This window comes from Schistocerca americana, chromosome 2, assembly GCF_021461395.2.
Source record: "Schistocerca americana isolate TAMUIC-IGC-003095 chromosome 2, iqSchAmer2.1, whole genome shotgun sequence".
In the NCBI taxonomy this organism is placed as follows: Eukaryota; Metazoa; Arthropoda; class Insecta; order Orthoptera; family Acrididae; genus Schistocerca; species Schistocerca americana.
Genome location: NC_060120.1, coordinates 709590256 through 709605561, shown reverse-complemented (window position 1 = coordinate 709605561; position 15306 = coordinate 709590256). Strand labels below are relative to the sequence as shown.

Here is a 15306-nt window from a genome sequence, read left to right as displayed (position 1 = left end):
CCGGCCCTCCGGCCACGTAGCGGCGCGGGACAATGAGCCAGCGCCGCGCCAGTTCCGCAGCCACTGGCGCGCGCACACAAATTTATCGTGTTGCTGCACGTTCCAGCTCTCCACAAGCGCGCTCACAACTACCGGCGTCGCGACATTCTATTCCCATGACGTACAACTATCACACTATTTGACCTCGATACTATCCGTTTCTCAATCTACATAAATGCCTTCCAAAATTGCAATATCAAAAAATTAGTACCTATAACTGAAATTATCCCTCTATTACGAGGGTCGTTCAGTAAGTAATGGGACACAGTTTTAGAATTAAAACAAATGAGCCCATTAAAAGCGCCTATAACATAGTTACAAATTTATAGGAAAAGATATTTTTATATAAAAGTGTAAGTACTGACTAACAATAAAAGACAGAGGCAGTACTTACATGTCACATATAAAATACCTAATAGGCCAGAAGGGCTTTAGTGAAGCGCTTTCACGCTTTCCTTTTTTATATATTTTGTGACTAAAGCCCTTCTGGCCAGTAGGGTATTTTATATGTGACATATAGGTACTGCCTCTGTCTTTTATTGTTAGTCAGTACTTACACTTTTATGTAAAAACGTCTTTTCCTATAAATTTGTAACTATGTTATAGGCCCATTTTATTATTTTGATTCTGATGAAGGCACTCTTAGAAGTGTTGAAACCTGGTCAATAAGATTTAAACAATTGTGACCGAGGGCTCATTTGTTTCAATTCTGATTTATAAACGGTCACTGAACCAAGCAACCATGCTTACAACTTTTGACACATTTTTTTCTCTGCCAATTTCTGTTGCAACAATGCAGATTTTACTGTGGTACATCGTGGAATATTTCCGTCTCAGGAAGGAAAGGATGGAAGGAAGTTTGGTTCTAACGTCCCGTGGACATCGAAGTCATTAGAGACGAAACACAAGCTCGAATTGTGTGAAGGATCGGGAAGGAACTTGGCCGCGCTCTTTCAAAGAAACCATTACGCCATCTGCCAGGAGCGATTTAGGGAAATCATGGCCAGACATGGGTTTGAACCGTCCTCCCAAATGCGAGTCCAGAGAGTTAACCACTGCGCCACTTCGCTAGGTCCCGCTTCAGCTGCTATAGTTTCATGAAGTTCCGATAGGTGGCGATGCTGTACGTAACTTTCAAAATGGCGTATGCGACGGAAGTGCGTTCCAAGCAGAGAGCTGTCATTGAGTTGCTTATGGCGGAAAACCAGAGCATCACAAATATTCAAAGGCACCTGCAGAATGTCTACGGAGACCTGGTAGTGAACAAAGGCACGTTGAGTCGTTGGGCGAGGCAGCTGTCATCATCGCAGCATGTCTGATCTGCGCGCCGGCTGGCCGCACACCGCTGTAACTCCTACCATGTTGGAACGCGTGGACAATCTCATTCGAGGTGATCGATGGATCAAATTCAAACTTTTCCATGATTAAACAAGGTCTCACACAAGTCTGAGCACCCGAAAGGAGCACATTAGACTTCGTTGAGCTGTTTCTCCTCATTCAGCCTACAACCCGGATCTCCCACCTTCAGACGTGCTCTGACGTCTAACAGTAGAGTGGTACCGAGTGGGCATATAGGCCCTCCCAGAACGGTAGCGTAAGGCCGTCGCACTGAACGGAGATTACACTGTTTTGTAGCCAAAAGAGTGGCGAATAATATAGTATATTATAGTGTATTGGAATCCTAAAGAAAAGTGAATAAAATCAACCTGTTCGAGAAAAAAGGTTGTGTTATTTGTTTAACCCCACTCTTATTTAGAACATGATAGCACACAAATGATTTGAACTGGAGAACTCTAAATGATATCTGAAGCCGAAAATTCAATGTTATGGGCTGTCTTTATGTACTGTTATCAGTAATCAGTGAGCGTATCGTACGATCTAAGAGGGTTTTAATTGTCGCCCCTGCCCCAACCTATCCTCCTCCTGGTATTCTCATATCTCTCGTGATTGGTGTGTGGATCTACAAAGTATGACCAGTGGTTGTTGAAGGACCATGGTGAAAACGTTGTTGACCAACCATGTTTGAAACGAGTTCAGTGGATTGCATGTCAGACAAACGGTCAGGCCTGATATGCAGTGGTACTCATCGGCTTTTGAAAAAGGTTGCATATTCTTTGTTATATGTAATAGGATACTGACCTGATTAAACAAAAAAAAAAAAAAAAGAGGCAGGAAACTGGGCTCTTAAGCCAATGATGGGGCTGTTGCTCAGATTACCCTTAAAATTTTGGAATAAAGACCACATCTTGCATCCATTACTGTTCAGTCCCATCACACTTTGTCCTATTGCATTTAACAATGCAACAAAACCAGTGCGCACGACCTCACCTCCTCATACTAGAACTTTAATTCGCATCGTATGTGACTAAAGTTTTGGGTGTCTAGGGGGGCCACATAGCGTAAGGCTCGCTATAATTTACGCCCAACAGAAAACTAATAAATTCATCAAATCTCGGAACAATGATGCTTGTCGACGAGGTGAAGTGCCGAGATTTTTTCTGAAGTAAACAGTTTTCCAAAATTCACCCAATTTACTGTCTCCCAAGACTGAATACTATGCATAAAGTCGCACATGTGGTCTGAATGGATATCAATTAATGCACAAATATTCAATTCTCTATCATATTGCCTTTTTACAACAAATATTCAATATCCAAACGTCAAACTTCGAAATCCAGCACTGTCGGCATAAAATCAAAGTTGCCATGAACTCGAACGATTCAAAGTCCGGCTGTAGCCAGAATTTTTCAACTACCGTGGAAGTCCTACACCGTACCAGAATATCGCAGGTTCGAATCCTGCCTCGGGCATGGATGTGTGTGATGTCCTTAGATTAGTTAGGTTTAAGTAGTTCTAAGGGGACTGATGACCTTAGATGTTAAGTCCCATAGTGCTCAGAGACATCTGGACCTTTTTTTTGTACCATAATACCTCCTACACCGTAGCTGTTACATCAGTCATTTCTGAAGCTGTCTCATTTAAACGTATTGCACTTCGCGACAATCATTCGAAGAGGACCGTCCACGACCCCGTCCAGGAAAAGGCTGCCCCATCATGTGCTCCCGTTGGTTTTTTAGAGCCCAGGCGACTGTTTTTCCCAGCCCTTTAAAGTTTTCAGTTTACACATTAAAGATACATATCAGACGATGTGTCTTCCCAGCGTGCATACGATGTGTGCTCTTAAATCCTCTGCCATTAACACTCTTCCCACAATCTTTAAACACTAAATGTATTGGTAACGGGATAAGTATTCACGCAAAGAGAGCTTGCTTGAAATTAGTATCAAGTTATTACATTTTCACATGCTTAGACATGAGTAACTTTTAGGCAGCGTATATTAACAGGATCGGTGCGCATATCTCCTATCAAGCTACAGTGCAACATGTACTTGTTCCTATGACTGGTGATTTTAATCAACTGTTACACGGCCGCATTTAGTCGGCACGCTCACAAAGGGACCGATCGCGTGTTTCCAGTGCAGTCGGCCACCTTCCGCACTTCAAATTTGACAGGAATTTCTATTGGGACATCACTTTGCACAGATATGTGTTGGTTTCTGTCGTCCTGCCACTTTACGGTTCGCACTGTGATACCTGTCCGCCATGACATGTGGCCTTCTCTTTACAGGCAGGTGAATAACGGTAGACTCTGACCGTGATCTCAGATTCTATATAGACGTACAGGTTGTTCGTTGTTACAGTGTTGTCTCGTGTCTAACTGCAGAATTTGCAGGATGATTATAATTAAATTTTCTCTAATTGAGCCTTTGTAGACAGAAGACTATTTACCGTATGGGTACCCAATGTTATAGAAATGATCTACATCTACATCTACATTTATACTCCGCAAGCCACCCAACGGTGTGTGGCGGAGGGCACTTTACGTGCCACTGTCATTACCTCCCTTTCCTGTTCCAGTCGCGTATGGTTCGAGGGAAGAACGACTGTCTGAAAGCCTCCGTGCGCGCTCTAATCTCTCTAATTTTACATTCGTGATCTCCTCGGGAGGTATAAGTAGGGGGAAGCAATATATTCGATACCTCATCCAGAAACGCACCCTCTCGAAACCTGGCGAGCAAGCTACACCGCGATGCAGAGCGCCTCTCTTGCAGAGTCTGCCACTTGAGTTTATTAAACATCTCCGTAACGCTATCACGGTTACCAAATAACCCTGTGACGAAACGCGCCGCTCTTCTTTGGATCTTCTCTATCTCCTCCGTCAGACCGATCTGGTACGGATCTGACTGTGCGCTGCAGGATTTGCGTTATTACTAATGTTAGTGTTGCGAGCTGCCGTCAGGTGCCGGCACTCATACGGCGACACAGGCATCAGTGCGCGTTGCTGCGGCAGACGGTCGCCTGGGTCTGGACAAGGTGAGCAGGGCCTTACTCGTAAAACTGTTTTATCAGGACAACAGCAGCAGTGCAGCCGCGCTTAGCGAGTGCTGATGCATTAAAGGAATATGGAGAGATCCTCTTTCCGCACCGGGGTTGAAGAACATGATTCGGGAGTTCCAATTAACTGGCGATTTGTGAATTACTTCTGGGGGAGGCCGACGGCTAATTGCGCTGCAAATTGTTGAAGAAGTTACTGTTGGCATAGCTGAGAATGCTGGACGCAATGTGCGATCTTCAAGCAGTGCACGAGCTGTGTCACGACAGCTGATAGGGACCGATGATCTCAGCAGTTCGGTCCAATAGAAACTTACCACAAATTTCCAATTTCCACGACAGCTGAACGTGCCATGGTCCACCGTTCGAAAAGTGCTGCGAACAATAGTTGTGAAATGGTATCTCCAACGCGGTTACAGTTTGTCGTGGATTCGAACGGCTTTCACACGGAGCAACGTTTGTAACCTGGTGTTTATACACCGTACAAATTTACACCTGCCACGTGTAAAATATTTTTTTCAGTGGGTTATTCATTATTTCTCTTCCGCACGTCCATGAAAATGTTTGCACAAAATTTCTTTGTCCTATGGTCAGTCGCTTTTCATGGGGCCCTCTAAAGTAGAGGAAGTTTTAATTACAACCATCCTGTACATCACTGCAATCCATTACCAGCGTTTGGCTGTTCAGGTAGGGCGTACTCACAGATCAGTTACTAACGCTGATAGATATTGTATGTATGTTTTGCTGTTTGTAACATCCTCCGAATTTGGATCTGTCTGGCCCTTTCAAATGGTTCAAATGGCTCTGAGCACTATGGGACTCAACTGCTGAGGTCATAAGTCCCCTAGGACTTAGAACTACTTAAACCTAACTAACCTAAGGACATCACACACATCCATGCCCGAGGCAGGATTCGAACCTGCGACCGTAGCGGTCGCGCGGTTCCAGACTGTAGCGCCTAGAACCGCTTGGCCACACCGGCCGGCCTGGCCCTTTCATTTGGTCTGCTGAAATTTTCTCAAACGTCAGTATATTTTGCTCATCCAACCGTCTAACGAATAAAAATGGACCATACAAAGCACATGTCGAGCTAGTCATAGACTTTACACTTTCACACTCATGAACGGACTTTCTGTTTGGATGTATTGTTCCAGAAATAAATTAAAAATAGTTTCCAATCCCTGGTTCCAACCAAGGTTTTCAGGAGGCTTCGCTTGGTTGTAAGAAAACAACCGACAAAGGAAAACCCTTCCCAAATAGTCCCAATTGCGACGTGCATCTTCCCATACCAGTTTTACGGTATCTGTGTCGCATCTCGAACAGCCCGGTCATTGCTTTATGTTAGAGAATGAAATGTACTTAAAAATAAAAAGATGACGAATAAGAGGAAACTTTAACGTGTTCGTCTGACTCTGTTCCAAGACTGTAGGACTGTCATACCCGCCGGCCGTTGTGGCCCAGCGGTTCTAGGCGTCTCAGTCCGGAACCGCGCTGCTGCTACGGTCGCAGGTTCGAATCCTGCGTCGGGCATGGATGTGTGTGATGTCCTTAGGTTAGTTAGGTTTAAGTAGTTCTAAGTCTAGGGGACTGATGACCTCAGATTTTAAGTGCCATAGTGCTTAGAGCCATTTGAACCTTTTTTTTTTTGACTGTCATACTACGTAATAATCCCCTTCACGTAACGCCAGGGATCTGAGTTATAGTTGATTGTTGATAATACGAAATGGCCTAATAGAGGAGTGCATGCAGCATGAGGACATCGCGCGTCCAGAGCAACCAGCTTGCTTCCTGGATTTACAACATCTCATACCTGTTCAGTCGGATCCAAGTCGAAGGATATCAGTCAAAAGGTCACTACCATCGACTTTCGTTCACCTTCATAGAGCATTTGCCCAATAATGGGTGACATTCCCGAATCGGGAATGGGGATCATTGTACGCTGTGTATTGTTATAGGGGGTCACATCTCATATTGACGTTCTGTATGTTAGCGGCGGAAGCACGCCACCCGTAGCCAATTGCTGGTTTTGTAGTATACCTCTCTCATCTACATTACTGTGTCACGTCCTAATATTTTACCAGTGCACATATTATTGTATTGCGAAGACTTCTAAACTTATTTCCAAGAGTGTGTGTTAGAAACAATAGTGTCATATGGTGTGTGACAGATTAAAGAAGCGTCGGAATTGTACATTGGTAATGGTGGTATTTTCTGTTACAGACTTTATCGTGAAGAACGACGGGGAGCACATACGCGGCTCCGAGTGCGACCAGCAGATCCTGAGCAAGAAAGAGTCGACGGGTTACGTGTTCAGCCCCAACTACCCGTTCCCCTACGTGCCCAAGATCGTGTGCAGGTACTTCGTGTACGGCATGCAGGACGCCCAGCACCTGGAGCGCGTGCGCCTCGAGTTCGAGATGTTCGATGTCCCCAAGCGAGAGCGAGGAGGAGAGTGAGTACCCGCGCTGGCGTCTGGCATGTTAAAGAGACAGGCTGCGTGGCGGAAACATCGACACAGCGCGGCAAGCACACTCAGTTGCGGCCTGACTTCTGTCAACAATTTTCGGGCAAGTTAGAGAATTTATCACTGAAATACTGTAGACATGTACGGCCTGTGAACAATTCAGTTCTATCCTAAATTCAATGAAACTGACATTGACAAAATGGATCATGCGATCTATTTGAAATACACTTTTCCTTTCAATGTTTTGAATGAATTTAGTATCTATAATAACAGTTAACTAATTTCAATTCCGATGAGTTATCATCAGAACTAAAAATCCAGTACCTTGTTACCAAAGTAGCGCGTGAATTCCTCATCAAAGGCTCACTGCGGTATCTTAAAATTAAGTTTATATACGTAACAAATCCAGTCATGACATTTGTAAATAAGAGAGTGCCATCCGAAATTTGCAGTCTTCGTCTCTTACAGCTGCAATCTGATTTATGTACAAGTTTTACAAAACTTCGGCCGGCTGGAGTGGCAGAGCGGTTCTAGGCGTTACATTCTGGAACCGAGCGCCCGCTACGGTCACAGGTTCGAATCCTGCCTCGGGCATGGATCTGTGTGAAGTCCTTTGGTTAGTTAGGTTTAAGTAGTTCTGTTCTAGGGAACTGATGACCTCAGAAGTTAAGTCCCATAATGCTCAGAGCCATTTGAACCATTACGAAACTTCGTAGAACAATGCAATGCACAACAGTGGATATTTAATTCTGTTGTGAATTTCTTCGTGTGTCATTACGTTCCACGTTTACACTTACGAGGATGGCCATAATGTTCGTACTGTCTCCATGAAAGAGGAAGTTTTTGTTGATGTTGTGGTCTTCAGTCCGAAGATTGATTTGATGAAAATAGTCTATCCTGTGGAAGCCTCTTCATGTCCCAACGAGTAGAAACCACATATACAATTCGGCCGTGGACTGTCAATGGTCCCGTCAGTGCGGATGCACAATAAGCTCGAACTCTTACAGGAATCGGCAACATGCCGCGAGTAATGAGGATAGTGAGCAAGGGGCACTACATCCATAGCGTTTGGATAAGTTGAGAATTTGGGTCTGATGGGAGGCGTGCTAGGGTAGCCCGTGCAGGTACGATGACCACGGTGTCTGGATGGCGCACTGATCGGCGCATGTGTCTAGTAAGCAGATGTGGATTCGAAACCCAGTCTGGCAGAAATTTTCAACTTTTTTCATTGATTTAAATCAGTGCCCACTGGCAGCTAATGTCCTTAACTCCACTATGTCTCGATTCATAGTGGCTGCAGGATCAAAATCCTTTGTCTTCAGGTCAGAGCTTACCTACATCTGAGTCGTGCTGCGCTACATATAAGCTGCAGCATCACCTTCATTCGGAAACTTCTTGATGTCCCCTTATATTTATCAGTCACTATCCCATGCATGCTAACAGGACAGTTGTGATAACACCTACTGGAAATGCTTACGCACTATGTTCATCTGTCTATGACTTTCTTCAGGAAGCTGCTCACGGAACTAATTGATATGTTATCTATTTTTTGTTTCCATAAGATTTGTAGGCCTTTAAAGTTAGAGAAGGTCCCATGCATACTGTGCACGAATAAAGCCACGCCACGCTGCTTGTACGAAGCAATGACTCTCCTATATCGCAGAAATAACGTCGTTTGTGTAAGACATTCGGACATGTCCGAAAGAACAGACACCTCCCATATAGACATGTATGCACAGTGAAGACTAATATGGTAATTTAGTATAGAGCATTCTTCGGCTGACCTCGTGCGGGAGTTCGCGTGATACGATGAGCAGACGGGAATTTGGATTGAGGATGCAGACGTGCTTGGGTTGTTCGCGCAGACGTCTAACTTGCGAGCCAAGGTGGCGTAGACGGTTAAGGCTTCTGACAAGGAAACCTCCCCATCGCACCTCCCTCAGATTTAGTTATAAGTTGGCACAGTGGATAGGCCTCGAAAAACTGAACACAGATCAATCGAGAAAACAGGAAGAAGTTGTGTGGAACTATGAAAAAAAAAGCAAAATATGCAAACTGGGTAGTCCATGAGCAAGATAGGCAACATTAAGGATAATCTGAGCTCAGGAGCGCCGTGGTCCCGTGGTTAGCGTGAGCATCTGCGGAGCGAGAGGTACTTGGTTCAAGTCTACCCTCGAGTGAAAAGTTTAATTTTTTGTTTTCACATAATTACCAAAGTTCAGGCACTCACACGTAATCAACTTCGCTCTCCAAAATTCCAGGACATGTTCAGATTTGCTTGCACATATGCAGGATTTGACGGTCTACACACGGAAAAATTTGAAAACGTTAAAAACATATGTTTTGACAGAGCATAGGGAAAACTGCGACTGTGAAACTGTTGCATTCATTTGTTGCAGTTTATGTGACAAACTCTTATGTTTTCATCACTTTTTGGGAGTGATTATCACATCCACAAGAAAACCTAAATCGGGCAAGGTAGAAGAATCTTTTTACCCAATCGCCAAGTGTACAAGTTACGTGGGTCGACAACATATTCCTGTCGTGTGAAGCACATGCCGTCACCAGTCTCGTATAGAATATATCAGACGTGTTTTCCTGTGAAGGAATCGATTGACCTATGACCTTGCGATCAAATGTTTTCGGTTCCCATTGGAGAGGCACGTCCTTTCGTCTACTAATCGCACGGTTTTGCGGTGCGGTCGCGAAAATACAGGCACTAAAGTTATTACAGTGAACAGAGACGTCAATGAACGAAGGGACAGATCATAACTTTACGAAAATAAAGAATTAAAATTTTCACTTGAGGGAAGACTTGAACCAAGGACCTCTCGTTCTGCAGGTGCTCACACAAACCACGGGACCACGGCGCTCCTGCGCTAAAATTATCCTTGATGTTGCTTATGTTGCACATGGACTACTCAGCTTGTATATTTTGATTTTTTTTTTCATAGTTCCACACAACTTCTTCCTGTTTTCTCGATTGACCTGTGTTCAGTTTTTCAAGGCCTATCCACTGTGCCAACTTACAACTAAATCTGAGGGGGGTGCGATGGGGAGGTTCCCTTGTGAGAAGTACTCGGAAAACCCGAGTTCGAATCCAGGTTTTGGCATAAATTTTCATTTGTCGATGATGAATTCTCTCACTGTCTCCTTTCTAAACAAGAGTACGAAGTTGTCGCCCAACGGGGTATTGGACAACGCGACATTCAGACTTAAATTTGCCTAACTGTGTACAATGCCGTTTCTCTTTGATGGATCCAACTATGGAGACAGTGATATTATGCAATAACGGCTGTACTGCGGCTCTACGGAGACTATCCGAGCAAGGTTTAATTAAATTTCGCCACGGATACGAGATCCTAGTTCTCCCTCGCCGACAGCTGTGCAGCACAGTCTGCGTTCGGCAGGGCAGCAGTGCGCACCGCGCTCGGCCGTCCACGCCGCTGCGCGCGCGGAGTGTTTTGTTTACTTCCTCGTCACAGCGCTTCTCAGTCGAACAAGCTCTAACGGCCAACTCTTACAGGAAGAACACTCTTAAGTTCACCTTCTCAAATGAATACGCACGACCCAAAGCACTGGCCGTCGAACGCTTCCTACGCGAAGACGTGAAGATCCCCCGTGACGAACTCATCGGCATACACCTATCGATCATTAGCAGCGTCGTCTATGTTAAGATGACTTCCGACGCTGCCTGCAACGAGATTATTCAAAGGACGCGACATGGACTAAAATTTCGGCACTCCGACGGAAACGTCGGGCCTGTGGATATCGACCATGCAGGACTTGGCCTTCGGACGATCCGTGTATTCGAACTGCCTTTCGAGGTGAAAGAAGTCATCGCGGCGCTAAGCCCGTTCGGAAAAGTCCAGAGCCACGTAGCCGAGACATGGTCACAGTTTACGACGTATTCGGTGCTTAATGGTATGAGACAAGTCCGAATCGATCTCAATCGGCACGTTCCATCGTACATTTCCATCGGCGGTTGCCGTGCGGTGGTCATTTACGACGCACAACCTCGAACATGTTCCGGTTGTGGCAAAGAAGGCCACGTCCGTAATGAATGCCTGCAACGCCGCATCACACAACTAAGGCCCGACGATACGAACACCGACAGAACCACGACCACAGTTCTAGTCACCTATGCGGCGACACTGCACGTCCAGCCCTCACAAGACGCCGTTCATGAGCGTCTCTCTGGTTCGATACACCCGGAGGCGTCCCAGCACCTTGACACCGGCGATGCAGCCCGTGAACATGTCCAACAGCCGGACACACCCACGCTAGAAGATCACAAAGATACCAATGAGAGTGTTCTGGAGAATGACCCGCATCATAGCACCCGCGGCTTTTGTATCGGAACGACGTGAATCTCTTCCTTCCTCAGACACCGAAACTCATTGCCGAAGGCTGAAGTCGCCCAAACGACGAAAAAAAACGCCGCAAGACATCAGAATCGACCATTGAGCCCCCTCCGCAGGACCAAGAGATGCCACGTCACTCCGACGGAGAACACGATAACACTTTCTCCTCTGCCACGGAGACGCGTCATCCACAAGACGGTGACCCGTCCAACAGAGATCGTGCGCAAGCCCCGCGCCCAGAAGCCATGGAACATAGCACGCCTGTTGTCACCGACGCAATTGAGCCGACTCGGCCAGCGCTGCCACCTCTCGCCGATGTCAAACCTGTTGGACACTTTCCATGGGCGGATGAGACAGATTTCCCACCTCCATCTGATGCGGAAATGAGATCTGTTTCTCCGTTAGACCAACACTAAAATGGGGAAAGTTTCAACGGCGACTCCTGCGACTTCTATGGACTTCCAGCATCCACCACAACAATCTTCACCAACTACGAACTTATCGGCAGCACGGATCTCCCATCAGGCGTACCGAATAGCTACTATCAATACTAATATCGTCTCCCACGCTAAACTTCAACTGCTCCGTGACACGCTAAGAGCAGCGGACATCGATATCAGCCTGTTACAAGAACTGAGGACAGCGACTTGGACTGGGTGTTACGGACATGAGACGTACGCCGCCCCTGCAGCTATGGAACACATAGGCGCAGCCATCCTCCTCCGAGAAGGAATTGCAGTTTCCGATGTCGCATACCTCCCAACAGCGCGAGGGGTGGCCATAACAGTTGAAGGACTCAAAATCATAAATCTCTACGCCCCATCGGGCACTGATAAACGGAGGGATCGCTCCCAGTTCTACGCAGAAGATATTTACGCCTTTATTCCTCGGCCGATACGATCATCTCATCGAAGGTGGAGAATTCAATTGTGTTCTCGAGCGCACAGACCAATACCCCCATTTCACCACATGTCCGGAAATTCGCTTCCTCATCCGCCGCCTTCGTCTCCTCGACACTTGGCGAGTGGTACACGGCGACCGCGCGGGGTATACACACATCACGAGCCACTCCGCCAGCCGACTTGATAGAATATACATCTCTAACGCTCTAAAATCAGTTCTCCTCGACGCGGAACGTTGGCCGTCTGCTTTTTCGGATCATGACATCTACATCTGTACCATGAACCTACGTCGACAATCTATATGGCGCAGTGCAGGACCTTGGAAACTCAATGTCGCGCTACTGCGGGACCCTGAATGTCGACAACAGGTCACCGACACGTGGCACACCTGTGTTCAACGCATTATGCGTTACGAGACCATACTGCAGTGGTGGTTGCTGTGCGCCAAACCGGCCATCCGACGCGCATTGACACACTATGGCAGAGCCAAAGCCAGTTGGAATCACCATACAACTGATTTCTACTATAGCGCTCTACGTGAACTCATGGATCGTCCTCCACCCCCGGATCGTCTAAAAGAAGCTCAACGCATCAAGGCAAAAATGTTATCCTTGACCAGATGCCGTCTAGAGGGAGCCATTGTACGAACACGCAGCCAAGATAGGATTAACAGTGAAGAACCTTCTATGCATCATATTGTTCAAAATGTTCGTCGACGCCGACAGGCTTTAATGACGACTTTAGACTTACCTGATGGACGACGGCTGACTTCGCAAGCTACCATTGCGGATGTATTCACAACGCACTATAGACTTTTCTATCAAGAAGTACCTGCCGGTGCAGAGGCCATTGCTGAGATTGCCCAGGAGACACTTGGTACTCTAAACGCAGCAGCTGCAACCCTCCTGATTGCTGAAGTGACCACCGACGACGTCCAAGGCGCTGTGGCTAAAGGGTCTCTGAATCGATCTCCCGGCCCGGATGGTTTACCTCTCGAATTTTACAGAACCTTCCAAGATTTGATGATGCCACGATGGAGGGACATGTACTGGGAACTTTTGTCCGGCGCGGCGAACCCGCCACCAATGTTCATGGAAGGCTTACTTGTACCAGTTCCAAAACCCGCAGGAGGAACACAAATCGGCAGTTATCGGCCGATCACGTTACTCAATTCCGACTTCAAGATTTTCACACGCCTTCTAGCAGTGTGACTCAAACATGTCTTACGGGACATTGTTTCCCACGAACAAACATTCTTGGGCGGCGATCGTAATATACAGACAGCCCTCAGTGAATATCGAGATGTGATCGCTGTGGCAACACACTCGCGACTGCCAGGCGCTTTAATCTCCATCGACTTCAAACAAGCGTTTGACCGCGTCAATCATGCATTCCTCAACGCAGTCATGGACCGAATGGCAATTCCCCCGACGTTCACGCAAGTGATTATGCGGCTCCTTCGTGGAGCAACGTCCAGACTTCTCGTCAACGGTAGACTTACAGAACCTATACGGATTGAACGCTCAGTGCGGCAGGGTTGCCTTTTGTCGACGGTGCTTTATGTCATTGAGATGGAACCACTCATTTGCGGATTACGGCGACATTTGACAGGTATTCCACTCCGGGATCATACGTTCCGCTGCCGAGCTTACGCGGACGACTTGGCCCTCGTCGTACGTTCAGCGACTGACGTACAAGCTTCGATGCAGTGGATTACCCGCTACAGTGCAGGGGCAGGGAGCGCTATGAACGTGGCAGAATCATGCGCCATGAAGATCGGCCGCGGCCTTCCCGCAGACAGCGTAGTCCCATTTCAACTGGTGGACACCCTTCGTTGTCTCGGATTAGTGTACACGCGAGACATTCGCCGCACCTCGGCGATCAATTTTCGGGCGCTGCTGCAACGCATCCGGGCCAACATACAAAATCACATACTACGCCCGCTGAATATGTGCCAGAGAGTCACCTTCGTCAATACCCATCTGGCAGCCCGGATACCCCATATAGCGCAGATTCTGCCCATCACTGCGACAATGGCGGCCAGATTACGGGCGACTTTCGGCTATTTCATTTGTTCTGGACACATCTTCAAAGTCCAGTATGAAGCTCTCACCTTACCCAAGCGGGATGGTGGCCTCGATCTGGTTAATGAGAGAGCCAGGACTACGGCACTTTACACCAATACTATGCTCCGGTTATGGAAAAGCCAAAATGCTAATTTTACTGGAATGTTGACCACCGAGCTCGCACCTGTTTCGAGACGCCCACCGACGTCTTTGGCACACATCCCACCTCCGATGTCACATATCGGCCGTTTCTTTTCCGAGTACAGCTACATATGCACCGAGCTCCCCAGGACCAGGAAGACGACCACACGCGACATCTACCGCCTTCTCCGAAAGTCTCCACCCCGCAACCCAGTCGAAACACGTCACCCCTAGGTTTCATGGCCTACAGTTTGGAAAACGATCCACCAACCATATCACACTACTGACACCACCTCTATGTGGTACCTTCTCGTCAACGGCAAGTATACTACAAGACAGAAACTGCATCGCATCGCACTGGTGGACTCACCCCTGTGCCTCAAGTGCAATGTCGAAGATACAGATTTACATCGTTTTGAGTGTGGGCCAGCAGCAGCTGTCTGGACACTCGTACAGAAGATTGTGGCTTTCTACCTCCGAGTACCACAACATCACGTTTCTCCCACCATGATGATATATCCCGACACGACCTACTTTCCATCGGCTAAGTGGCACGCCATCACATGGATCAGTGGCATGGCTGTCAACTACCTCTTCCGGGACGACATCGTCGATCCGGCGGACTTTTGGACACGCCTCCAAGTACATCACCACACCCTTCGCCGGCATCGACACTATCGGGCCACTTTCGCGAACTATTTACAGAGTATTTTCACCAACCCGCCTCAAAGCTGGAATCTCAACGAACCGTGCCAACCAAGACTGGACGATCCCACGTTCCCCTTCAATGGACAATGATAGAATGCATTTTGTTCTGATGGCGCGCCAAAGTGGAGCATGGCGCGGAAAGTGTTCCTATTTTATTTCACTTCTCTTTTCTCCTCCTCTTCTAAGTTTTTTTCACACATTCTATCTGCAGCCTATTTGTTTTCTTTCTCC

The 15306-nt window shown here is 47.0% G+C and overlaps 1 protein-coding gene across 1 annotated transcript in view; it reads left to right on the top strand.

Moving 5' to 3' along the window:
• Nucleotides 1–15306, top strand: part of LOC124595116 (cubilin-like) — a 1106483-nt gene that overhangs the window by 1001057 nt on the left and 90120 nt on the right. The window contains exon 7 of the mRNA XM_047133714.1: nucleotides 6651–6882. Within this exon, the coding sequence (XP_046989670.1) occupies nucleotides 6651–6882 (232 nt within the window). The remainder of the gene's footprint in view (nucleotides 1–6650; nucleotides 6883–15306) is intronic.